General features: G+C 45.3%; 1 protein-coding gene across 1 annotated transcript in view; it reads left to right on the top strand.

Moving 5' to 3' along the window:
- Positions 1 to 26,724, top strand: part of WTIP (WT1 interacting protein) — a 104,087-nt gene extending 77,363 nt beyond the window's left edge. Inside the window, exons 5-9 of the mRNA XM_084812239.1 lie at positions 12,273 to 12,335; positions 17,038 to 17,168; positions 18,053 to 18,104; positions 19,434 to 19,502; positions 21,693 to 26,724. Coding sequence (XP_084668365.1) covers positions 12,273 to 12,335; positions 17,038 to 17,168; positions 18,053 to 18,104; positions 19,434 to 19,502; positions 21,693 to 21,845 — 468 coding nt within the window. The 3' untranslated portion in view covers positions 21,846 to 26,724. The remainder of the gene's footprint in view (positions 1 to 12,272; positions 12,336 to 17,037; positions 17,169 to 18,052; positions 18,105 to 19,433; positions 19,503 to 21,692) is intronic.
- Positions 26,725 to 27,279: the final 555 nt, after the last annotated feature.

Below are 27,279 nucleotides of genomic sequence, written 5' to 3' on the forward strand. Positions count from 1 at the left end.
GCACAGATGACCGCTTGAAGAACTACAGTTGCAAGTAAGCAACCTGCATATTTTATAGCTGTAATCTAAGAGGAGGCTAGCATTTGGGCACATTTGGAAATTTGAGAAACAGTCCTGGGTACAGCCATAAAATGGCTGTCATGGGTGGCCATGGCTTGTCACAAAGGACAAGTTACTTGCCCAGAGGCATTCATGGGAAATTAAAATGGCAGCAGCTAGGGTTTCCTGCTTTGCTTTGAAGCAATCCCAGCTGCCAGTAAGAAAATATAAACATCTTTTAAAAATAAAAATAGGAAGGAGTAGAGTGCCACCCTGACACATGGTATCATGTCTAGAGATGTGAAGGCCTGGAAAAAATGGGTGGGGGGACAGAAAAATCCAGGGGAGGGGTGTTTTTTCCAGGGATCTTTGGAAAGTTGTTTGTTGGGGTTGGGGGGTGAACAGATAGGGTTTTTTCCCAAATGTTTCCATTTTTTCTCAAGCCTTCACATCTCTAATTGTGTCCTCTCCCCCTCCCTGCCAAAAAAACCCTCATTCTCATTAAGTGATAATGACCGTTCCCATCACATTTCATGCCATCTCACGCCTTCAGCTGCTGGCAAGTAGGTGTCCAAGTGCAGAGAGGAAAGAGCCCGATACAAGCAGAAGTGTCTCAGGTGAGCTGCAGGGTGATGGCATTTGGATGGTCCATTACTGCTTATACTTCGTAAGATAGATTTGTTAAATGCTCACCCTCACCTCCTCATTTCTGGATTGGTAGTTAGGCTAACCTTACCTTCTAGCCTCTGGGCTTGTTGTTTGTAGTTGTAGATTTGTAACTTGTATAAGTGAAAGTTTGCAGGGTGCGTGGTGGCAACTAGCAACAATGAGGGCTACTTTAGGACCTTTTGCTGCCCCATGTGGTTGTGCTGCACAATCTGAGAGGCATGATATTGCAAGGGATTCTAGGGGGGTGGCTCTTGGATCATGTGCTGCTTTGTTGGTACCTTAGAACACATTTTGCCCATTTTGACTGCTTGAGGTGCTTAGGCAGTTGATCCAGGCCTGGCATTCAACAAGGGGACTGTCTTTTCACTAGGGAGTTAAATAATCCCAGCCAGACATTCTTGCTCCATTTTGCTGATAAATTGCACCGTAATTAGAGGCAAAGGAAATATGGCTTGCTATTTTTAATCAGGAACAACTTGGGTCCTCTCTCCACCCACTTGCCTTAAAATACCATGTTAAAGAAAAGCCACATAAATCATTGTTGATACTGGCAAAAGATTTAGAAGATGTTTTCCACAGATTTAGCACGGAAGCAGACAGCCAGCCCAACAGTGAGGTCCACGTTGGAAGCCTGACATGGGCTGGAGCGGATTGCCAGGTTTTCAGGATAGGAGTAATACAGTCTGCATCTCATTTGCATTTTAAATTGTCAGTGGTGTCCGGAAGATGTAGAGCCAGCCTATTATAAGATGAACCTGGAAGTTGTGGGATTTGAAAAAAAGGACAGAATTTGAGCTTCAGTAAACTTGCCCTCTGGCCCTTGGTCCAGGAGTCATATTACATAGCACCAGTGGGCGCTGCAACAAACGTGGCAGCATGGAGCATCCCTGCCCAGGGTTCCAGCCAGCCATTTTCTCAAGTCTTTTGTACTTCTGCAAATTTTATGGTTCCCTCCAAACCTGCTGATCCCTCTCTTGTATGTGAATTATGCCTTTTTTGGCTACATAAAGGATCCCATTTGCAAAATGAGGTTGCTATTAATGTATAAGATTGGTCTGCTTTATACATTGGGATCTTGAAATTCTCATACTTGATTTTATTTTTTAAGTGGTTTTGTTATATATCTTCATGGTTCGAAAGCCTGGACCACTTCCGTTGAAGTCTCAGAAACCAAGAAAAGGATCTTTTGAGAACATCTGGTGGTGAATGGCTGGCTAGTAGCTCATGAGTAGCCTATTACCTATTACCATGTGTTCCTGGATCCTTTTTTGCTTTCCTGGTTCTGGGGAAAGGCATCATGTCTGAAGTCAGGGTCGCTAGGAGCCAGTCTCCAGTACTCCGGCTCCTCAGCCAGCCAGCCAGAATAGGTTCTGTGAGTCGAGAGTGCCATCTAGGCTGCAGTACTGGCCTTAGTACTGTCAGCTGACCCCACAGCCAGAGGAGACAGTCAGCTGATCTTGCAAACCAGCTGAGATGCACCAAGCACTATAAAACCTTTCCTTACAGGTTAGATCTGCCAATGAACTCATTGCTTCAAGTAGCCACGCAGAACCCCTCCCTCACTGGCTTGATCTGGGAGCAGGTGTTGGATTTTTTGTGTATAGGTGCTGTTCTGGAGGCAAGAACTGAAGCTCTCGGAGGGCAAGACGGACAGTCACAGTCCCACTTCCCACTGCACATAGCACTTACTATTGATCTGTGAAGGACCTGGGATAAGTATCAAGGCTCTGTTCTTGACACAGCCAACATAGGCAGGGATTGTTACTTCAGGATGGCACGTAGGGTGGCCATGTGGCCTGCTTTCCAGAGGACAGTCTCTGTTTGAAGGCATCCTCTGTTTGAAGGGCTGTCCAGTCCAAGTCCAGTTTAAAGGGAGGGGCCTTGAAGTTGCCCATCAACAGTTAGCAGCACCTGGACAGCAGACTGAGCAGGCAGGTACACAGGTCACCTGGCCGATCTTCCCCACTATGGTGAGATGTGCTCCATTTCTATTTAAATTATAAGTCCCTCTTTCCAAATGTGCATCTCTACATAGAAAGTAGCGCATGCAAATTATATGGAAATCCACATCCTCTTTTGACCTTTTTTTTTGGTGATGCCTTGCTGTTGTTGTTCAGTTGTTCAGTTGTGTCCGACTCTTCGTGACCCCATGGACCATAGCACACCAGGCCTTCCTTGTAGGCCCCTTCCAACCCTACTATTCTATGATTCTATGATCCTGCGCTCTCTCCTGGAGCGTGCTCAAGTCCATATTCATTGCATCAGTGATGCTATCTAGCCATGTCATCCTCTGCTGTCCCCTTCTCCTTTTGCCTTCAGTCTTTCCCAGCATCAGGGTCTTTTCCAGAGAGTTTTCTCTTTGCATTAGGTGGCCAAAATATTTGAGCTTCAGCACCAATGCCTGAATCTTGATTAGCGGAGCTTCCTTTTGTCCTGTGCATTTAAAACTGCATGACAGAGATATATTTCTGCCAGTCATGAAAAGTTTAATGACACAGGAGCCCTGCCAGAAAAAAAAGCGGCATCCCTCGGAACAAGCTATCCCCGGGAAAGTGAGTATGAGATGGACTCAAAAGGGACTGGTTTTGTCTCAGAGAACAAAGCAATAAAGCATGGTTTTAGTGGGAACATCATCCTGCCCATAGTGCAGTGTGGGTGTGGGGCCCCTTCCCCATCACCACTGCATACGTGTACCAACTAATCTGACTAATTTAATAATTCACAAACATAGAAAAGCATTTACATTCGCCAGATTCAATGAGTTACCTTCCATGCTTTTTGAGGGAGGATATCAGAAGGTGCCATATCACGAACGTACATGTCCTTGTGATGGAGGGGAAGTGGAAACACTGTGTTTTTATTACACCTATTTTACAAAAAATGCTAGGCAGCTCAAATAAATTTTATCTTCTTTTCTTTCTCTCTGACCAGAACCCCCAGATTACTGATAAGGTGGCCAGGTTTTGTATAGCGGCCAGTGCGTGCCGTAAACTTTTGACGAAACAGTAATATCCTGTTTGGCTGATACTCCGGGGTCAAGACAATTTGTTTGAGCCTGGTTGTTGTTGTTGCAGTATATTTATGTACACTGTGTGTAATTATTGTGTATTTTACATGTGCTGGTCTTGGATCATAAATTATCATAATCGTCATCACTGCAGTTTCTCATGTCGGCATAAAATAGACAATTCAGACACCCTTGCTGTCCTTGACATGTGTAGCAGTCCCATGTGGCTGACATAATTAAAATGTGTGTGGCGGGAGCTCTTAATAGCTTTGTTGTCATTTTCTGTCTTGATTTAGGTACACAAAAATTTAAGTGTGCACAATAACATACAGAAAAGAGCAGGCCGAATCATAAACTTTGGGATGTTTAGGGATATGGTGCACAGGTCTACACACATAATTTAAAATTATATGTTGTCTTATTTTCTCTTGGTGACCACATTAATTTTTGCGCTGTTATGGCCCGTATCACAAGAGTGTCTCACAGAGTGTAGAACAGTAGAGAGGAGAGAAGGTAGCTGTTATCCCAGTAGAAAACCAAAATAAATTAAAATAGAGAAGGATTGGATGGAAGGTTTCCTGTGACTGGAACAGACTAATGGGAGAGCGGCCAGTTCTGTAGTCGGTTGTTAGAATTTGCCTCTGGGCAAACCTGGGAGGTCTCCCTATCAAAGGCTTTTTAAGCATAAACAGGGAATTTCCAGTCACAGTGAAGCAGGGCAGTGACTTATGCAGTCACTGCATAAGTCAGTACCTGATCTTTTGTTGTCTTTATACCGGTGAATGTATTTTATAGTGTTTTATATTTTCTCAGCGTAAAGAATATTTTGGTTTCCTCTTTTTCTTTTTTGATGTACTAACATGTTTCCCCTAAGCCTTAAAGACAATTTTGGGGTGGGTGGGGATTCCAAGTAGGAAAAAGTCATAATGGGGTATCTCTTGATAAGAATGCAGAATGCATATATAGAGTGAGGGGAAAGGTTGACTGACTTAAAAATGTGACAGTTATTTCTCTTTTACTACGAGGGAATTTCTTATTCATTTAAAATCTTCATAGCGATGGTTATTTCCTCAAGAGTGTTCTGCATTTTGGACAGAAAAATCCTTAAAACCTGAAATCGTCATGCAGGATGGAATGCTGATAAACTTAAGCAGATAGCGAGGACATATTCTTTGCAGCAAGATCTCATTATGGATGTCTGCCTGACTGTGACACAGTCTGGTTTTTGTGTTTTTCACAGAGTTCCTGAGACACTCTGGATTGTAAAGCACTTTACATGTTGAAACCTGCATTATTTGAATCTTGGCTCCCCCAGACTTCTCATTATCCCAAGTTAGGTGTGTGGTGTCATTAAATGTTTTGTCAGAGCACTTTGGATGCTGACACAGGCATTCAAATAAATATTAGTTATGGTAGATTATGATTATCAGAAGGGTTTCTGGTTTGCACTCTGCATTCCAGTTCACAATTTACAGACATGGGAAGCAAGCTGGGGTTTGCACTTTTATAGAAGCCATCTTACATTTTAAACCCCAAAGAGTTGATGTAGTATATTGAGGAATGGAGTATTTTATAGTTAGCACTGGGCACTGAGTAAGGTAGAATACAAACTGCATTTTAGGCTCATGTCTATGTTGTATAGGTTGAAGGAATGACTGCAGAATCATCAGGCGTCAAACACAACTGTTATTTATTTTTCACACACAGAAGGGAAGAACTTGACAGAATCTCCACCCTCCGTTACTACTCCCAGCTGTACAGGAGCTAACAAGGTTCAAAACAATAACGAAGCCACAGTTCCCCCCCCCCACACACACACACATACCCATAGGATACTTAACAGTCTAGATCTTTTGGTTCAGGCAAGAAGACAATGGACAAATTGCCCATGATAATGAACTTCAAAATGTGTCCTGGCAGAAATCTGCGGTTGTGATAAATCATTCTGCAACTTTTGATTTTCCATTCTATGCTAAACAAATGTGGATCTTTTAAAATCTGTGGCCATGTTCCCCTTCATGAAGCACCAGTGTTAGATGGGGATTTCCATTTTAAATTTATAATCTTCTTTAAGGTATAAACAATTTATGGAAGAAACGCAGAGGGAAGAATGATTTTCATTAAATATTTTTGAATCCCAGGGAAGCAAGGAATTGGTTAACTTTTTATCTTTTGTATATTCTGGACTGACCAAATCTGGCCAGTGCATGTTTTGAGTCCTTTATGATAATTTCAGATAAAATCTTTATTGGATTTGTTTTAGTCTACTATTTAAATGTTCAAAATTTTTCAATATGTATGATAAAAAGAAATATCAAACCCACAGCAACAGACTGTTCAGGGATAAATTCCAAATCAGTGGTGCAGGGGGTGGGGGGAGGGGATCTTTTTTTGGTATAAAACAGCCTTCCCCAACCTGGTGCCCTCCAGATGTGTTAGACTTCTCATTCCCAGCCGGCATGATGGGAGTTGCAGTCCAACACATCTGGAGGGCACCAGGTTGAGGAAGGCTCGTGCAAAATGATAATACACTGTGAGGAGTTAGAGGGTAAGGACCTTAGCTCAGTTCCATCTCATTTAGGTTGAAACCTAAACTACCACTCAGCCCAGTGGAAGCTGGTGGCTCCGATGTTAGTGGGGCGGTGAATCCACTCCAGGTTTCACAGAACTCTAAAGGAGCTATCCAAGGTGCATCGCACTGATTCAGCCACAACATAAAAGGGTTTCAAGCTTCTCCACATCAATACATTTACCTGAAAATTACCACAAATACCACACAGAGGCAAAGGGGGGCATTATGTATACTTTGCTATTGAATTTGTGGACCATAATGCAGCATTTTCTTAAACTGGAAGGCCCTGGTCTTGTCCATCGTATTTTACAAATGCAGTGCTCCCATTAAATGTGAAATATGGGCTGAATGGAATGGGTTTAGTTGCATAGAAAAGAGGTTTTGTGTCAGCTTGTCTCTCTTCTCTTCCAAATAGCATAATTTATGGCCATTCAGGGAACCATAAATGCCTCAAAGCTGCCCATGAGGCCATTCACTTCTCCAGGAGTTCTGTCCCCTGTTAATCAATAAACGGTCCTTTGCATTCCTTATCAGATGACAGCCAGATGGTTCAGTTAAATTCATTGTGACAGGCTGTAGACTTAGCTAGGTTTTATACCACTGATAATCCTCTGCCGTCTGCTCTGCCTGGACCTTCCCACCTGTTTTTCCCCAAACCCTAAGGTCATGGGCTTCGGAAAGATGCTAGCCAGATGGTCGCTGCTACAGCTGGCCTAGGTCTCCTGGTAAATGAGCTTGTTTCGTTTCCCCGGTGAAATAAAACGGAGAGGAAAGCAAGCATGGAAGACAGCACAGATTGTCTTGGTGTTGTCTTTAGGGAAATCTTTTCAGTCAGCTAATCTGCTGAGGAACCCCGGAGGGTTCTGGGGCACATTCTCAGTTCATACAGGGCAACAGACAAGATGGCTGGGCCTCGCCTGCTCCTTCCTCCTAGAGCATTTTCCCTGCTTCCTGTGATGTGCTGTGGCCTTGGATGTTACACTCACTCATGGCTATTTCGCACATGTTGTAGCAGCGAACTCAGGTTTGCCACCATGTGGACGTTCCACAGGGAGCCACAGCCAATCCCAACTCTCCGTATGATTCCAAACACCTCTGTGTTTGCATTCCTGCTTTGCATTTTCAGGTGCACACTTAAAAGAAAAAGGAACCTTGAATATATAATGTGTGACATGGTCCCCATGGAAGGGCAGATTGTAGTACAGGGGACACAAGCACCACAAGCCAGAGGAGCAGAGAGGCCCGTGGTCCTGGCTGCAGACTTGCTCCCTTGGCTACCTCTCCTGGGCTCAGCCTGTTTCCTGACTCAACAGAGGAGAGGCAGAACCAGGCTGAGGTGCAGGGGACTGCATGAAGTCACAGCAGAGTGGCATGCCCCGATACTTCTGGCACCCAGCCATCACTGGCCGTATCTCACTTCCAAGGTTGATGAGAGGCTAAAAACGAATGCCTCTCACGGGGTTGTTGTAAGGCCAAAAGTGGCTACTCTGTGCTCCTTGGTGGAAGAGTAAGATCAGAATTTTAATACAGAAGGCTTAAATTTATCTGCTCCTATCTCGCTTTGTTGAAAACCATTCTCCATAACTACATTTAAAAGAATTATGACAACAGAGGCACTTAATGTAAAATAACCAAATAACCATTTTGCTTAATTTATTCTAATCACAGAATTTGGGATTAGTCAGTGCAGAGCCCTCCTCCCCCCGCCCCCCAAAACACACAGAATGCAGTATAGAGATGCTGCAGAGTAAAAGAAAGGAATAAATTGTACTGGGCAAAATTCCTTTGGATCCATGGGAAAACCGAAAGAAGCAAAAACAGGTTTTGCTATAAAAATAATTTTAACAGTCTAGACCAAGCTGATCTCAAGGAATTTTGAACTGCCTTTCTGCACACTTGTATGTGAAATTTAAAAATCTTAATTAAAATGCAGCTCTAATTATTTTTCATTTGAAATGCAGTTGGGACTAGCTTGTTGTTGCTTCTTTGAAAGAAGTTCTATTAGTTTGCACTTCTGTTCTGCCTCCTCTTGGTGCACACAACACACTGTGTGGACATTGGACCCACGGCCTCACATTCAGCAAATTCTTGGCTGCGAGGAGCACACCTCCACCTCCACCCTGCTGCTTTCAAGGCCATCTTGGCCAAGCAGCCCACCTTTTGTCTGCCCTTGTCCTGTGTTCCAAGTCTTATCTATGGGATGCTCTTTAAAAATAAACAAAACATCTCTGCAATAGTTCCAAATTTGTTCAAATAATCACATATTGGGCTTAGTGTCAACTGAGCGGACCAATTCTGAACTACTGTTGATAGGGCAATACCGTGTCAACAGTGGAGCACCTCTTTTGCATGGGAGGAGAGGGCGGGCGTGTGGCATTGTGTTTATATTGGACTGGAGTAAGGTGAGGTAAAGTCCACCCCATAGCAAATAAGTGTTTAAACATTAGCTGGCTGGAATTCCAGAGGGGCAGGTCAGTTTGGTGTTCAAAGCACTCGACATTCTGCTCACAAATGCATATCTAATTTTGGAAGAGGTTGAGAAAATGCAGCTTGTATCTTTAATCAGCCTTTCATCTGTTGCAGCTAAACGCCACCATTTTAAGTGTTTGTTTTATTATGTTTGTATACCACCCAATAGCTAAAGCTCTCTGGATGGTTCACAAATTTAATTATAAGTGTTGCAGTGCACTTCCGCCCCAAAAGCAGAGTGCTCCTGTTCAGGGCTCCAGGCAGCCTGGAACAGGAGTCTGGTTGAGCTGCTCAGGCCTCTCCTGGGGAAGGGGGAGTTTCAGGAAGGAGGGAAGCTTCCCTTCATGAATTCTTCCCAGATTTGGGGGCTACCTGCCAGTTTTATAACCGTATGAAACAGCTAGCAGGGTCTGGAGAATGGGAAAAGGAAAATGTGTCCTTTTTCCTTTCCTTCTTTTGGAAACATCCCTGTATTATACAGGGAGGAGATTTTTTTAAACTGCACAGTACATTCCCCCTGAACCCTAATCCCCCTCCTCCAAGATACTTCCTACAAGTTATCAGGGGCTTGAGCAGGCACATTTCCTCTTCCCTCCCCATCTCCACTTTCCTTTTCCTTTTTCTCAACTGTCATTTCAGCATTCTGTACACCCTGGAAGGTCATTGTCAGGCTGTTTAGTTGTTGTTTAATTATATATGTAATGTTTTCAAGATTATAAAGTGAACCACAGAGGCAGAATTATCAGGACTTTACTTAGCACTGAGCTGCTACCAAACTCTGTACGTAAGTGAAAGTAGTCGGATCCCCCTTGGCAACCTTTCCCTGCTGGTGTCACCCAGAACTGATTCCCCCCATGAAACCATTTCTAAGGGAGCAATCCTATCTAGATACACAGCCGCCTGTCCGAAGCAGGGCATGAGAAACATGGAGGGGATCGTTCCCTCCACGCTTCTCCTGCCCTGCTTTTTCGGCTAGACAGCCGATTGTGGTTGTCTAGCCACGGGAGGACAGAGCGGGGAAGGAGGCCACTGTACGACAGATAGGATGTGTCATACAGGCAGTTATGCTCTCCCTGCCCCGGAACGCTCCCAGCCATGCCCCTTTTTGGCCGCTCCGTACTCCTCTTGTGAATGCAGAGGATGCGGCTGTCCTGCGCTGCCTCAGAGGCAGCGCGGAAGTGGGAGGAGGTCAGTTCTCCGGGAACCAACCTTGGAGCGCAGGCTCCAAGGTCGGTTCCTGGAAATCAACATAACCTATGGCCGTCTAGCCGCTGTCTAGTGGCCATAGGATTGCTCCCTCCATCACTTTAGTTCCTACTCACATTACAATATATTTTTATCTGTATTTCAAAAACATACAACAGAACTATCATCAAGCAAATGTTAACAGTTGTTTAATTTAAGATAATACAACAGTATAAGGAATGTAGGATTGTGGCATCCCAACCATCTGAGGATTTATTTCATAGTCTAAAATGGAGTCAAGTATTGCCTAAAAGGTCTTTCAAGTTGTTTATGTGAGTTTGAGGAGGTGTTAATATCCTCCCATGTGGATTGGCATATGTGATGAATGGGTACCAGCATGCAGAAAAATAATTTTCTACTAAGCTATAGAGCCTGTTTAGTTGTAATTGCTTTCTTTTAATGTACAAACTTTATATACTTCTACATACCTACGGAGCCTCCCAAGAATGGCCTCATTTTGCTTCCAAACTGATAGGCAGTCAAACACCAGAGCTCACTGTTAGAGGGATAAAGTTGGGTCTGCAACACAACATTACAGTGTATCCTCACTCTTAAAACAGCATTCCCCACCCTGGCACCCTCCAGATGTGCTGGACTACAACTCCCAGCATCCCCCAGCCACCATGGGACTATAAGCTGTCTGGGGCTTGGAGCAGGTCATTCCTTCTCTTTCTCTGCACTCCATTTTCCTGTCATCGACATCCTGTAAACTCACAGGTGCCTTGTCAAGCAGGTGTTTGTAAAATGTCCTTTTCATTTAATTTGCAGTTACGTCGTCCTGGATGCCCCCTCTGTAGAAATTGCTATTTTGTTTTTGAGTGGTTTCATTTGCTTCTACACTGAAAGACACTCACCCTCCTGAGTTTGCTATCAGAAAGAACAAGCGGGACCTGCAACAAAACGTTGCAGTGTATCCACACCTCCTACCGTAGTGTTCCCACTCCCCCCCCCCAACTTCCATCTTTCTTTTCCTGTTCTCAGTCTACATTCTGTGGCTACTGGACATGCTCATTCTTCATTAGGATGGGTGGGTTGCCGTGCGTGTGTCCAAATATTCTCTGGTTTTGTTTTTTTAGTAGAAAATAGCCATTTCACTGGGATAGAATTTTGCCTCCAAACCATTTAGATTCACATTTTTCTATACTGTTTAGTTCCATTTTTCCCTTGGCAGCTGCTTCTTCCTCCTCCCTGGCTTATATAGGTGATGCCACCTAATCAGGGGTCATACAGCGAACAAGATGATGTCACAATGGTACCTAGTCAATGAGATTTGGCATCAGAGAGGACAAAATAAATGATCAAGCAACCATTTTTACAAGCAGTACCAGACAATCACCAAAAAGGGAGATGAGATTCTACAGAGCCTCAAATGTTTGAAAAAAAAAAAAAAAAGTAGTTTCAGTTAATCTGTGACTTAGATACAGGGGGAAGATATACTGATATAATGGTGGTATCCTAAGAAGGATTTGAAATCTCAAGTGGAAGTACTGGACTTTAGCACACCCTGGCATCATTTGTATCAGATATTTCTACAGAATTCCAGTGATAAAAATAACACTTCTGTGCAAAGTTAAAAAAATAATATCCTAAGTACCCCCAAAAGGTATTTAAAAATACCCCCTTTGCCCTCCTCCTGCTTCCCTTCACACTGAGATTTGAAAGTTCCAATCCCAGTTTGTTGTAAGCCAGTTTGCTCTATCATCCAAACCTGGCAAATTAGGGTTTGTACAACTGAGTTCAGTCAAAATGGCAAACTATGTTTTGCCGCAAACCAGAATCAGAACTGCTTAGCCTCCACATTGTTTGGTGCTGTGGCTTAAATGAATTCTAGTTGTGAATACCAGTTTGAGTCTTTGCCTCTTTCTCTTTGAACTTTTGGTGCTGCCTGCTCTCTTCTTCCGTGTTGGGATGTGGCAGCTACCTCTGGAATTACATCTGCATGTTTTCAAAGTAAGCCCACCAGTGAAAGTCCTCAAAAGCTGCTTTTTCAGTGAAAGATGAGATTATTGAGAGACAAAATTCTACATCCAGGTTGATTCTGCTTGCAAAATCTCAGAATGGCCAATATCCTCATGAAGAGGAGCATGTGGTTTCTCACTTCAGAGCGTTTTGCATTCATGTTTCCAGTTTGGCCATTATTCAGCAAGATTTGGCAGGTTTGATTCTTGTTGAGGGGGAAATATTTGTGTGACAGAACACAGCTCTAGAGCAAAAATAAAAGAGTAAAGGAGTGAGTAACAATCTTTCCCTTTTTTTGTCTTTCTTGAACAGTATTCAGGTTTCCAGCAAACCGCAGACAAGTGCTTCATTTGTGGGCACCTCATAATGGAAATGGTAAGAGTATAGGCTTCTGAAGTATGGAATATATTGGGTTGCGTTTTTTCCCCGTTCACTTTATTTAGGCTAGGCAGGCTTCCCTACACACACACACACACACACACACACACACCATTCGTCCCTGAATTCCCAGCAGTGTGATAAGATATAAAGCAGGTAAGATGCTTTTATTTGATTGAACATCTGTTGACATAAAAAAACCCCAACAACCTAAACAGTTTTGCGTTACCTTAACTATTTTGACCAGTAGATGTTGCCTGATCAAATATTCTGTTTATCCTGAAAATGTGCACTCTTACATCAACACAAATTGGTCCATAGAAGGTATCAGCTTACCTATTTTGTATCTCTGAAAGCAGCTACTCTTTGTATCAGTGATGATGTGGGGGGGGGTTGGTTTGTTTTTGTTGTTTGTTTTTGCTACTTCGCTTTTTTTTTCTTTTGTCTTTTCTAGAAAAAGTTGGCTAGAACATCCTGGTCAAATTATCATCATCCATTCTTCATTACTAACTGCTAAAGACTGTGGGATAGCTTATGTATGAATCAGATTTAGAGAGCTGGTGTGCATAGTGGCTAAGATAACGAGGAGCCCTAGTTCGAATCTCAACCCTGCCGTGAACGTGTGGCTTTAGGAGGCCACTTTAGGTGGTGAACCTCAGGCCTGTGAGCCAGTTCCGGGGCTGCCTGGGATTCCAGTCTGACCCTCTGGGGTTCCCCAAATGGCCATCCCCCTTTCCCCTGGCTGCTGTTTGCTTGGGGATTTCCTGGCTTTTGCACAGGATTTTTCACATTCCAAAAGGCTGAAATGCCTCTCTTGACACTTAGTTACTGGCACTGAGATCTTTTAAGCTAAAATGTGCTGGTATTTGTAGTACTTTGGCCCTGCCCCCTTTGCCTTTGGCCCCACCCACCACTGGAATGTGGCCCTCGAGACCTCCAAAACTGAATTCAACCCTTCCACTGAAAGAGGTTCAGCATCCCTGCTTTGGGCACTTTCAACTTTAGCCTCATAATTACAGTGTGGGGGAAATCATGTCTTATGAAAGGTTGGGGTGCGGACATGTACATGCAGGCATATATATGTATGTGCTGTTACTTTAGCATCGTTATATTGCTTTTTGCTTTTCTGAAAGATACAGGAGGGCATCCTTGACATTTGTGGGCTGTCCCTCCCATTTGGAAAGGAGAAAGGACCAGCTATTCCTACTTCTCTGGACTTCCCCTGCCTCATGCAAGGAGTGAAGTGGCCACATCCGAAGTCACAAATGGAGGCCCTACTGCAGTAACCCCTGCAGTAACCCTGCAGCTTCTAAGGGAACCAAGAGTCAAAGTGTCATGTTAACGGCATTGTTGCATCTAACATGCAGGATTGTTTTTTGGAAAAAAAAAACAAGTTTCAGCAGCTGGGTGGGGGCTGAATGGGATCAGAGCAGGCACGGAGCAGGAATTTAAACTTTTCCTCATTGGGGGAGTTCCTTCTCCCCCCCACCCCAAGCAAGTAGCGGCTTCAGAGGAGGGATTTTCTTCAAGAGTGCAGCAGAGGAAGTAAACTTTCCCCTCCGTGCCTGCTCTGATCCCATTGATTATTGACCTCCTCCAGCTGATGGCATTTGCATTTTTAAAAGCCTGCATTCTAGATGCAAAGACACAGTTAACTTCACGTGTAGTTTTGCCCTAAGTCTCAGCGCACTGACACCATGATGTCCAGCAGCCCCATTTGTGTCGGCAGCCATCTCCTAGAACACGCACTCCTTGGAAGCAAGTCGCCATGTGTTACCTCCAGTTGTATCAGAGGCAGCAGTATGCCTTTGAATTCCAGTTGCTGTGGAACATGAGTGAGAAGCTGCTCTTGTACTCATGTTCTCCATGTGGGCTTCGCACAGGCAGTTCGGTTGGCTAATGTGGAAATGGAACGCTGGATTACAAAGGCATTTGGTCTGATCCTGTAAGGCTCTTCTTACAGTCTTGGATATAGCACAAATATATGCTCAGCCATATGGACAATGTGTCAGTAAGTAGTAAAAAAAACAGGGCAGCTCATATTCTCCCTCAGGGAGCTTGCAACATACTCACATGGATGGAGAAGCAGCTGGAGTACCTGAAGGAGGTGCACTTGGCAGGATTATTTAAAAAAAAAAAAAGCAGGATGGTCCCCATGTGAATTGGAATGGACCCTCCTTTCTCACGTCTTTCAGATGGTGAGAAAGGACTTTAGGTCTCCATTTGTAAATGGAGTAAATTCGTGCTTTAGGTCTCCATTTGTAAACCTATTTGTAACCCCAGAAACCAAACCAGGTGCCAGGGTTCATGTCAAGAGTCCTGTCCCCAGGTGCAGACGGAGTAGATGCTCTGGAAGAGACCTGGTCAGGGCTGCTCTGTCCCTTCTTGCCACCCATGCTCTGTCACCGAGCATCCTCTGAAACAGGAGAGCTCAGAAAGAGTGTGTGTTCCTGATCAGCCTGCACTGGCCCGGGAGACCTTGGTTCTCCCATCTGCTAGCCATCATCACTGGAAACTGCCGATCTGGGGCAGGCTCCTATCACAGGGCCTAGTTCTGAGCCTCCAGCCACAAAGACCCCAAATAAAAGCAAGGAGCTTGAGCAGATGTGGCTGAAACAGTTGGGTTATTCAGAAGAGGTGGCGACTGCCATGATGGCTCCCTGTCACCATTCCATTAACAGGATGTACGTATTGCACCAGGTTGAAAGCATATGCAGGTTGGAGTGTGCAGGAGCGTGGCTATCAGGCACAAAGGCCAAAGGCCATGCAGTTGTTTCATCCTCAAGAGCAGCTCTGTGGGCCAAAACACATTTTTAAGTCAGCTGCATCTTTTTTACATCATTTTTACTCTAGAGTAGGTGCAGGGGCCTGATCTGGATTGGGATCCCATTGTGGGCGGGGGGAGCTTTTAAGATTGGCCCCCTACACCTGTTCTGAACAAAAATGAACAAGGGTTGTAGCCGCTAGTCACGAATGTAGAGTAATGTCTGCTTTGGCCCGTTTTCCACGAATTGCAAGAGGCTGGTGCTGCAGTCGCCCTTGTTCTGTTCTTGCCGTGTGTGCCCACAGGAAAGCAGTGGCAGAAGCTGGGTGTGTGGATGGCCCTTTGGGTTTTTCCCAGGTAGAGCTGCACCCACCAGAAAGACTGAGGCCTTGTTCCCATCTTATAGAATCATAGAATAGTAGGGCTATTCTATGATGGAAGGGGCCTACAAGGCCATCGAGTCCAACCCCCTGCTCAATGCAGGAATCCAAGTCAGAGCAGCCCCGACAGGTGGCTGTCCAGCCTTGTCTTGTACACCTCCAGTGGGGGAGAGCCCACCGCCTCTTTTCACCCAGGCTTTTGGAGCAAGAAAATCACAAAGGCTGCCCAGTCCAGACGGTGGTGGGACTGTATCATCAGGGTCTCCCATGCCATTGGGAGGTCACCTTCGGGGGTGGGGTGGATTGTAGCCCATTTCGTTAGGGGTGGTCACCACCCTGCCTGATTGGGTGGTGCTCTTTGGAGGAGACTCGCCAGGCGGCTGTGTGGGTATGTTTACGAAGGATGACAACATGGATTTTTTTTTTCTGCTGAGGTGGCCTGTGGTAGGAGCGTACTACAAAGGGTTCTCGTCCAGTAAGAACTCACTTTATGTCCCCCCTCGGGCACTGATCTCATATCCTGAAGGGTCAAGAATTCCCTCCTATATCTCTGGGAGAGAAAAAAGTGGATTTCTTACTGTAAATCCCTGTTCTCAGGAGGTAACAGGAAGGCATCCCCTCCCCTTCTGGCATTTCTTTTTTCTCAGCTTGTCCTTCTGGGTGGCAGGTGGGGTGTAGTTAAGGACTCCTGGGATGACGTCCCAACCGTCTTTCTGTCTCCCTGCATTTCAGACCTGTCTTTCTGTTTTCTTTGATTTAGTTTGTGTTTGTTTTTGAGTGCCTGGAAGCATCCTCGTTTTTCTTCCTCTCTGATGAGCTCCCACATTGGAGTTTTAGTTCCTGCTCTTTTCAGTTCGGTCTGGGGAAGGAGGAGGCCTCTGTGGCAGAGTTGTTCTTCTGCAAGCTGACCCTGCCTTCTTTCCAGATGGGAGGGGCAATTCTCAGAGAGTTTCGAATGCCCACCTGTGTCTAACAAGGATAGGAAGTTTCAGCAAGAAATCTCTTCCTTTTGGGGGTTGGCCATTTCAGCTTTTCTTTAGAAAAGAAATGTGGAATATGAATATGACATGAAAATGAAAAGTACGGGGTGGGACTGGGGTCAGGGAAAGGGTCAAGGGCCCCCTTCCTCTGCTGCTTCTCTGCACCCGGGGGTCCCCCGCCCGCCTCGTTAGTCTCCAAGCTTCTAGCAGTTGCATGTTGATGTCCAGAAATCTGAACCGTTCTGTGATCCTTCTGAGGTGCTGGTGCCTCTAAGTGAGACGGAAGCTCCGAAGCAGCCTTCCCCAGCCTGGCGCCCTCCATGTGTTGGACTACAACTCCCAGGATATTCTGGCTGGGGCATGCTGGGAGTTGTGGTCCAACACATGTACAGCACAAAGCTGGAGAAGGCTACTCCAAAGTCTGTCATTCTGGCACCCTGAGAAACAGAATGATTTTTCCCACCCCTGTGCCTCATTGGTTTCTATTTTGGAAATAAAGTGCTGATGTGTAGGGAGTATTCCTCGGAGGAAACTTTTGCTTTGCTTGATCTTTGGCCTTTTTGGTTCTTTTCCAGATTTTGCAGGCCCTGGGGAAGTCCTACCATCCTGGCTGTTTCCGCTGTGTGGTGTGCAATGAATGTCTGGACGGCGTTCCGTTCACTGTAGACGTGGAGAACAATATTTACTGTGTCAAAGACTATCACACGTGAGAACACCATCCTTGGGAGAGGGGAACAGGGGCCGGAGTATGCATGAGATGAGGAAGGGTTGGTGGTTGTTTTCAGGTTTTACAAAGTAGCACTTAGAAGGAAGCAGCATCCAGTGTTTAATCCAAATTAAATCCTAGGGAGTCTGGAGGTAGGGGAGATTCTCCAATAGTTCTGAGCACTCCAGTTGAAAATATAAAAGGGCCTTTGAAGGAGATTATGTCCGGCATCCTTTTTAACCATTTTTCTTACCGTGTCAGTTGGTGCAAGGCATCAGTGATGTTCAAAGGAGGCTCATTAAATCAGGTCTGCAAAACATGTGACTCAGAAAGACAAAACATGGTTCCGTTGGCCGAGTGTGGCGGGCCACTGGGGGCCGACGTAAAATCTCGGCTTTTGAGTACCTGCCCCGGAAAAACAAGCAGGCCTGGTATGACAGTGGTGGGCTGTGTTGGTCTGTGTGGGTCGTCACACACTGCGCAAGCCTGCATGGAATGGAAGGCAGCAGGGAGGGGGTGCGGGAGGGTCCGTGGCTTTTGCCTGCATTTAATCCGTTGGAGCACATTCACTCTTCCCCAACCTGGTGCCCTCCAGCCAGGGCATGCTGGGAGCTGTAGTCTTGACACATCTGGAGGGTACCAGGTTGGGGGAGGCTGGTTTAGAGATTGTGTATGTAAGATTTATTAATAAGGGAAAGGATGCCTTCTAAATAGGATACTTGGGAGTTGAGATACCATCCCAAAGAGATGCTGCTTTAACAAGCCTCCTGCATTACAAACTCCCCACACATCAGCTGCAGTTTTAAGTGCTGCCATGTCCTCCCCACCCCTCCCTCTTTCTTTCCTTTGGATCCAAGTGTAACCTATTCTCTCTTTCAACCTAGTGTTTTTGCACCAAAGTGTGCTTCCTGTAACCAGCCAATTTTACCAGCACAGGTACGATATACCATGCACTTTGTTCGATGTTTTGCATCTACGTTGCAGCCTGCCTGTCATCTCCTTAAATTTAGGAAGAAGCAGATACTTGGAAGGCTCTTTCATAGCGCAGCATTGCTAATATAGAATTAAGATGCTTGTGAATTCAAAGGCCCTTGGAAGAGGCATGTGGCTTGTACTGATAGCAGTCTTGCACATGCTTTGGCAGGGGAAGCCCCACTGGACTGAATGGGGCTTAGTTGTCTTGTGCCTGCCTCAAATGCTGCTCTCCCGCATCCCCATCCCTTCCAGCTGGGCTGCGTTATCTCCTTCTTTGAGTCAGACAGAGGTTGGCAAGGTTTACAGCAGGCCCAGGGGTGGGCTGCTTGTGACCCTCCAGGTGGCTTGGCATACAGCTCCCACCAGCCCTGGCATTGTCAGTGCCTCTGTACAATAAATGTGTGATGATGACCCTAGGCAGCATAATCCATGGTGAGAGATGGTTTGGAGTTGTTGGCCAAAACAGCTGGAAGGCCACAAGTTGCCCACCCGTGGTTTATAGCAAAACCACTGCCTATTCAAGGTAGAAATCATATCTTTATATGGGTCAGCAGCCTTCTGGCTGTAAAGACTTTGTATACACACCTGATGTTCTAACCGAGGGATGTGTGAGAATTATTATGATTTATATGTCTATACCCCCCAGTACCCAAAGCTCTCTGGGTGGTTTATAAAAGATTAAAGCCTTAAAATACAATATAAAGCAGAACATACAAACCATTTGCATAAAAAACTATTTAAAATCTTCAACAATAAACATCCCAGGACCAGTTTAAAACCTTATCGTGTGCTGTCAAACGCCTGGGAGTAGAGGAAAGTCTTAACCTGGTGCCAAATGGATGACAACGTTGGTGCCAGATGGACCTCAGTGGAGAGAGCATTCCAAATCAGGGGGCCACCACCGAGAAGGCCCTCTCCTTTGTTGAGAATTTTGTTCCTGTTTGCAAGGCATGCGAACATGCCATGATCACAATACCGAATGTGACAGGAGAACATGTTCCCTCAAAATGCTCGCAAATTTACGAACTCGTGTTTGTGCTCAAAATACCGGGCATTGAGGGGAAAGTGCATATTTGGAATGCACTGTTTTGAAAATGCACATTTTCCCTGTTCAAAATACACACTTTTCCTGTTTGACCAAAACAAGAAAAGCATGCAAACAAATGCGGGAGATGAGGTGGGCCAAGCTTCAAATGGGTATTTGGAGAATTTGGGCAATGGCAAAAAATGCTTGTTCACCCATCCCTGTTCTAACCACGCTTCAGCCCTTTGCTCTCTACCCCAAACCAGGGTTCCGAGGAGACCATCCGGGTGGTGTCGATGGACAGAGATTACCACGTAGAATGTTACCACTGTGAGGTAAACCTTGGAACTGCTGGCAGTGACTGACTTTTCTTGTTGAGTCAGCACCACTCCCTCTGGCTTGGTCTCTAGGCCTTCTCCCATGTGGAAGGAAACCAAATGCATTCACGACCCAGAGAAGGGCTGGCCACACGTTGCTAGGATGTTCTGGTTTTGTTTTGTTTGTGCCTAGCGTTTCTCTGCCCCCCTTCAATTAAATATTTCCTGGATGGTTTACAAGAGCTCATAGAACACAATGCAACTGCAATAATTATGAAAGAGTTTACAACACCAAAAGGCAGCACTAAAAACAATCACACCAGCAACAACAAAATGCATTAGAGGTTAAAAGCCTGGGAAAATAAAAGAGATAGTTGCCTGGCACCTTAAAGATGTTAACACAGATGCCAGGTGAGCCTCCCTGGGGAGAGAGTTCCACAAGCACGGTGCCACCACTGAAAGGTCTCTCTGCCATGTGCCTCACTTGAGATGCTGGAGGGCCTATAAAGAAGATCTCGGTGCATGGGTGGCTTGACGTGGGAGAAGACGTCCTGTCCCGTATCCGGGTCCCAAGCTTCGTGCGGCTTTTAAATCGGCCACCCCCAGCCTGGTGCCATCCAGATGCCTTGGATTTCAGCACCTATGGCTGTTGGCTGGGGATGATGGGAGTTGCAATCCAACACATCTGGAGGGCGCCAGGCTGGGGAAGCCTGCTGAAAAGTTAAGCACCAGCACTTTGAATTGTGCCTGGATGAGACCAGAAGCCAGCGAAGACCATTTACCTCGCAAGTGCCTTTGGACACACAGATGCACACGCCGATAGTCACGGGCAGGGCCGGACATTAAGCACATAATTCACCAGGACCTCCTGCGTTCCCTCAATTACGTGGCTCACGTTAATTTCAGTGAGACGTACTCCAAAAAATTCCCAGTGAATTTTGCTCTTATTGGCTTTGTATTGGAAAGTCTCCCAGTTGCATGTTTTTGCCACCCTGCTTGTTATTCCACCACCTGCCAGTCCTTTGCCTTTGCTCCTGCTGTCTCTTTGAACAATAATGAAGTGCATGGATGAACATAGATTGCGGATTTATCTCATCCATCCATATCTGAGGGTTCTCCCCCCCCCCCAATGCAAAAAGGTGAGGGGGGCGATGCTCCACGCTTCTTATCAGGCAGGCGGTGGCAGCGGCAGGAGCACATGGTGGTCTGGAAGGAGGGCCCCCAAATAGCAGTGGTGTCAGCAGCAGACAGCGCATGGGGGGGTGTTGCTGTTGTTTTACTTCAGATGGAGGTCGGGCTGCGGAGCAAAGCTCCGGGCACACCTCCCATCTTCGTCCTGCAGAGGGCTCTAGACCCACGTGGGTTCAGAGGCTGTCTGAGGAATGAATGGTGGTGAGTGGGGTGCATCTGGACTTTCCAACCCCCCCCACACACAGACACACACACAATGCCCGCTGCCACTTGGGGGCCTTCCAAGCTGCGGTGCCCCCGACCAACACCCCGTGGCTCAGCTGTGGCAGCACCAGGGCCCCAGATGCAAAGCAGGAAAAGTGAGCTCTACACTGAACACAGGAAGCTGAGGCAGACCATGGCTCCACCTAGCTCAGTCCTGCCTGCTCTGACAGGCAGCAGCTGCACAGGGTCCCAGGTCTTTCCCACCCCCTGCCTCCTGAGACCTTCTTCCCTGGAGATTCCAGGGATTCAGCCTGGGACCTGCTGCGTCCAAAGCAGGGGCTCCACCTCTGAGCTGTGGGCCCTCCGTGCTGAGCGTGTTCAGAGCAGCCTAGCAAGACTTGTCACCGCTGATTATCTGTTCCACGGCCATTTCCTATTCCGGATGTGGGTTGTTCTCTGTGGTAATGTGGACGTGAGATTCCTGCAGCTCTGCATGTATCCATGGCTGGTGGATGCTACTCAATTATGTAGGCCATATGTGAGCATACAGCCACGTTTGCATGCTGAAGAAAATCTAGCACAAAGACCCACTCCATTGGTCTCAGTTCTTTCAGTCGCATTTAGCAGAGACACGACTGCCCTATCGTGATTTTCTCTCTAACTGTCCCCTAAGCTCGCTTTCCCCAGCCTGGTACCCTCCAGATGTGTTGGACTGCAACACCCATAATTCCCAGCCAGAATTGCAGAGGGCGCCAGGTTGGGGAAGGCTGCCCTGGACCTGCTGGCTAATGTGCGCACTCTTGTTCCTCTTAGGACTGTGGGCTCCAGCTCAATGACGAAGAAGGCCGCCGTTGCTACCCTTTGGAGGGGCACCTGCTTTGCCACACCTGTCACATTAGACGCCTTGGTATGAAAGTGCCGCCACATCCTCCCCCCGGGTACCCAATGCACATTACGGAACTCTGAGGCATTTCCCTTCCCATCCAGTCAGGACCAGGAGCGAAGATGTTTTTTGATGGGAAAAGAGCTCGGCCAATGACTTTTCTAAAAAGACAAAGCAAGAAAGTTTATTTATTGCTTCTAAGACCGGGAAGAGAGGAGTACCTCTCAGAGTGTGCGTCTATGTTCCACTTGCCTAAATAATTCCTCCCAAGACCCTGGGTACTTGAAAAAGGATGCACCATGTGGATGTGATTGTAGAATGGCAGCATTTTTCAGTGCTGTTGGTACAAAGGGCTGCTGGTTCTCCTTAGCTTGCTTCATTTTTGCCCAACGATCATGTTGGTTCCCACAAGAATCTTAACCGCTTACAGCCACGCTGCAGAGGAGACAAGATACGTACGGTCTTTTTATGCTGGGTCTTCTTGTAGCCTGGCCAGAGACATTTAAAAATGGCCTCACAATTGATCATTGCAGGAGACGAGCAGATTGTTTTGATCAGATTCTAACACAGCTTAAAAGAAAGATGTTATTCTGTGTGGGAGTTCTCCTGTGTCTTTCCACCATGGTTTATTCCACTGTGGTTCTGTGCATTACCAGTAAGAGAAGTAAGGAAGGCTTCTTGTGCAGGAAGCCTGTTGTAGAAGGTTATATGAAAAGAATGCATTGAGGATTCATGCACGCAGGGGAGACCCTTAGATGTTTGGGATCCCTTGTTGGGGAAAGGGGCAGGAGTTGTGGCACCTGTCTGTTTGCCACTTTGGGGGTGGGGGCAGGACACAGATGCAACATGGTGGAAAGTTGCAAGGCTGGCTCAGAAGATGGATACTTCATAACGATCTGGGGCCTGGCAGGGGACTATATAGTTATGGGTACAGTTGCTTAAAACAGCTCCATCGGTGTAGAGCAGCCTTCCCCAACCTGGTGGCCTCCAGATGTGTTGGACTTCAACTCCCACAATGCTGGGAATTGTAGTCCAGCATATCTGGAGGGCACCCAGTTTGGAAGACAGGTGTAGGGGGGGAGGTGCAGAAACACCAAGGGCTACCTGAGAGCAGAGGTGCTGCCTTGGGGTGCCTGGTTGCTCATTGGATCTCAACAAGAGTCAGCCACGTAATGACAGCCTCCTGCTGCTGGTTGTCGTTTGTCATCCAAGTTGTGTGTTTCCCTGGTGATTCTGGCCTTTCTGGGTGAGTGTTGCTGCAGGCTTCGTAAGGGGCAGATGAACAGCGAGGGGTTTCCCTAGCACTCTTCATAATTCTTCTGTTTTTTGGCACTTCACTAAGTAGCTCATTTTTAAAAACTGTTTCTGCTAATAACTTCAGCTCTCCTGACTATGCAAAATCCTTCTTGTTCTGCCATTGTACAGGATCTATATGTCTTTGTTTTGTTTTAAAGGGCAGCAGATTTTTGGTGTGGCTTCAGTCGCAGATGTGCTTTTTCCTGAGGTCTTTCTGAACTGGCTCCTTCCATACTGGATTTTTACAACTTAGTTCTTGATCAGCCCAAATTATTGATATTTAAGTCCGTAGAATTTTCATACTAATTTCATATCAAAGTACAAAGGAGTCTTGACAAGAACAGAACAGTTTTCCAGTTGGCCCCTGGCTGTTGCTCCATTTATTTTCAGGACCTCATAACTTTTTTTTTTGTTCAGGCTCATGAGAAGATGGGGTTGTGCCATGTTTAATAAGGAACATATGGAGGTTGTCTCCAGTGGTGTCGTCCCACTAGCACAAAGCTTGTACCGCTTGCGGAAACCCTTTTATATCCTTGTACAAGCGTCACATCCAGTACTTTGATTCTGCTTGCACCAGCTGTTTCACAAGCTGTTGCACAAGTCATGGTGGAAGCTGTTTCACAGCGTGTTGCACAAGCTGTTCTGAAGATCATTGAAGGGGGGCATTTTAGAACTTCGTTAGACCAGACGTTGCTTCAGCTGGCTGTGCTGATTCTGGGCCATGTCCAGTGTTACGCGAGTGGAAGAGTTACAAGAGTTGGAGCTGATCTGCTCATGATCACACAACTGCTATCAGCACTAGCCCAACTAGCACAAGCAACACCTAATCTAATGAAGACTTCATGAGTCGTGCAACGCCTTGTGCAACGATTTGCAGAACAGCTTGTGTAACACCTTGTGCAATGCCTTCTGCAACACCTTGCACAAACAGAATCAAAGTATTGGGTATGACACTTGAGCAAGGATAAAAAAAGCTTCCACAAGCAGCAGAAGCATTGTGCTAACCGAATAATACCACTGGATACAACCCTAGATCTCGAGAAACTGGTTCAAATGTATAGCAAGACATAGCTAAACTGGGCTGTTTGGTAATATGAGCCCATAACTGTGGGAAGCATGTGGCAGAAAACATCAACCAGAAATTGACCTCATGAGGCTTTACTCATAACCTGTGCAGCAATAAGTTTGTAACCCAGAGATTTCCTTGAAATCCTACCAAAAGTATCAAATAGGAAAACATGGTATTTTATAACAAGAGTTAGAGGTCCATAGAATGTACACATTTTCCCCATTGGCTGAGTTTTTAAAAAACCTCAGAACTCTGGAGTGGTCTGTGTGTTCCCTACAGGAAGTCAGATTATCTTGGTGCTCAGTTTTTTTAAATGTCAGGTTATCCATTGCCTGTTGGAGGCACATTGCTGTTGTTACAATTCTCTGCAGTCTCATAAGAATTAGCCAGCCTTAAGCGTGTTTTATTAGTTCCTTAACTTAATGGGCTTTAAACGATTTAACTTCCTTCTGCCGTTAAGACCTACCTGCTGTAAACTGTTGGTGCGCCAGCAATTTCAGCAAAACGACACCCCAGTGTGAATTTGATGCTTTTGTTTTAAAGTTGCCTAGTATAATAACCAGTATAACAGCAGTTTCATGATTAGACAGCAATTCATATTGAATCCCCTAGACATTTTATTTTGGAATTATACAGGAAAATACAAATTTCTCCAAAAGAACACTAGAGGGGTATCCTGCAAGGATGAGATTTTTCTTGGTTTTACTTTCCAAAATACTACAAGGATACAGAACATACCAGCACTCACTCCAGCAAGGAAGGAGTACAGCCATTCATAATTACTTCTGAACATATGCAAGATAATGCTTGTTGGGCCCGCAAGGTGACATGGTTGGTAGGAGCTACCCTGATGCTTTCTGTATTTCTGGAGCCTGCTTGTATGTATGGTGTGGGAAGGAGGGTACATTTACCGTATCAGAGAGGTGGGCAATGTGTGGCCTTCTGCATGTTGAACTACAGCTCCCATCAGGCCTAGCCAGCATTGCCAGTGGTGATGGATGATGGGAATTTCAGTCCAACAGTGCCTGGAGGGCCACACGTTCCCCATCCTCCTCTCGTGGGATCCTCATGCACCACATACTCTTTTTTCTGTACACTCAGAATTGTGCCCGTTCTGCTTCTGTGGTTCTCTGGATTGCCAGATCACCTAAAACAAACTTCTTAAATCTATATATTAATAGTCTTTCTGCCACCCCCCACACCCTTCCATGATCAAACCATCCCAGAATATGGCACTGTTTTGGAAACAATGCTGGGGGGATAAAACCTGGGACTGAAGAAAGTGTCTCACTGATTTCTCTGTAGGGTATAATCCAGTGTCTTCACTATTTCAGCGGCAAACTTGTCAGTTTCTGTTTTTGCCTTAATCATCAGTGTATAGCACAAAATCTAAAATATGTATATACACTACAGTCTTTCAGACTGTCATCCTTTTAGAACAGAATATTTACTTGTTTTAAAAGTTTCCATTTTTTCTTATAGTTGTCTACACGCTGAAAGTTTAATTTCTAACAAGGACAGTTTGTTCCAACCAGAATGCAGCTGTTGTCATGTCCTTGTTTTCCCACAGAAAGCAGAATTTAATCATAGCTCAGTGGGTCCTGTCTTACTGACTCCTCTTTTCATCTTTATCAAAGGGGTTTGTTTGGGTTTTCTTAGTTATTTTATTAAGGAGAAAGGAACCAGAAAGCTACATGCAGCAAATCTGAAATGGTGCGTGCTGCAATTACAGGAAACATTTTATCCCTTGTTTTTGTAAAATAGAGGGAAACACCTTCAAATGGAGGGAGGGATCGTAGTTCAGGGCTAGACCACCTGCTTTGCATGCAGAAAGCCCCAGATGTCTCCCGTTAAAAGAGTCAGATGGCAGGAAAGAAGCTTCTCTTCCCGAGACCCCGGAGAGATGCAGCCTGTCAGGGTAGACCTTCCCCAACCTGATGTCTTCTGGATGTGTTGGATTATAATTCTCATCATCCTCAGGCAGCACAGCCAATTAATATGTAATTGTTTCCCCCAGAAAAGAGGGTCCACATTTCAAAATTCAGAATTTCAGCAAGTCCAAGAATGGATGGAGGAGCTCAGTTAAGTTGAACCAAAGCGCTAAAGAAGGCATACAAAGGCTGCTTTCTTACGCCCCAAGAAAAGTATGTGATTCATCATGCAACTAATGCCATAACTAGAGTATATAATTTGACTTAAATTAAGTTTTTTTTTCTTGAGAAATATTTTCATTTTCTTTAAAAGAATATAGTTTTCTTCCAAGAACTTGGACCAATGTTGATTTTTATTTTGTAGGAAATATATAATGCCTGATTTGTATATTACGTGTCTAGTTTACATGCTGCAAATGAGTTAGTTTAACCATGATTGTATATATTCTTCTAAAATCTCTGGCCTTTTAGTACATAGACAGGTTTTTGTGTTGTCATTTGGTTTCCTTGATTGTTGAAAAATAAAAGTTGGAAAATGTAGATTTATTTATCTAAAGAAGAAGCTACTTGCTATCGTCCTAAGTTATTTTAATATTAAAAGTCAGAATTTCATTTAACCTTAGATGTTATAATCTGCTTTTTTTTCAATAAAGATGTTTTGTAGTTATCTTGGATCTTATAGTGTGTTACCTAGCAAGAATTTGTTTGTTACAGGAGCAAAGTGTGTGTTACATGCCAACACATTTAACACCGCCCCCAACATGCCCCGCCTTTTTTAAAATAGCAAAGCTGCTTCATGAAAAGAAATTTAAAGCAGAAAAGTGGTGTGAGAGGGAGGGAGCACACAAGCTTTTCCCTGCCCCCAAAGCTACACATCTTTTTGGGTCAGTGGGCACATTCAGAGTTTTGAGTGTTGTGGGCACTCTCACAAAATGGCTGCCATGGGTACGGCCAGTCACAATACATCCATTCCCCAGAAGGCAAACTGATGAGACTGAAAGAAAAGTAACTTGCCAAAAAACTTAAGTACAAGGCAGAAGTGGGCTCTGAGCTCCAAAATACAAAAACACCCTTGTGAATGCAGTTTTCTGCTCCAACAATCATTTCAAAGAAGGCAAATGGATGAGTCTCAGAGACGAGTAACTCCACCAAGAAACTGAGCTCTGTAAGGCAGAGCTCCAAGCCCCAAATGCCAAATCACATATTTGCCCCCACTCAGTA

Source organism: Heloderma suspectum, chromosome 8, assembly GCF_057233095.1.
Source record: "Heloderma suspectum isolate Gila_16-S chromosome 8, 16-S_ref, whole genome shotgun sequence".
Lineage (NCBI taxonomy): Eukaryota > Metazoa > Chordata > Lepidosauria > Squamata > Helodermatidae > Heloderma > Heloderma suspectum.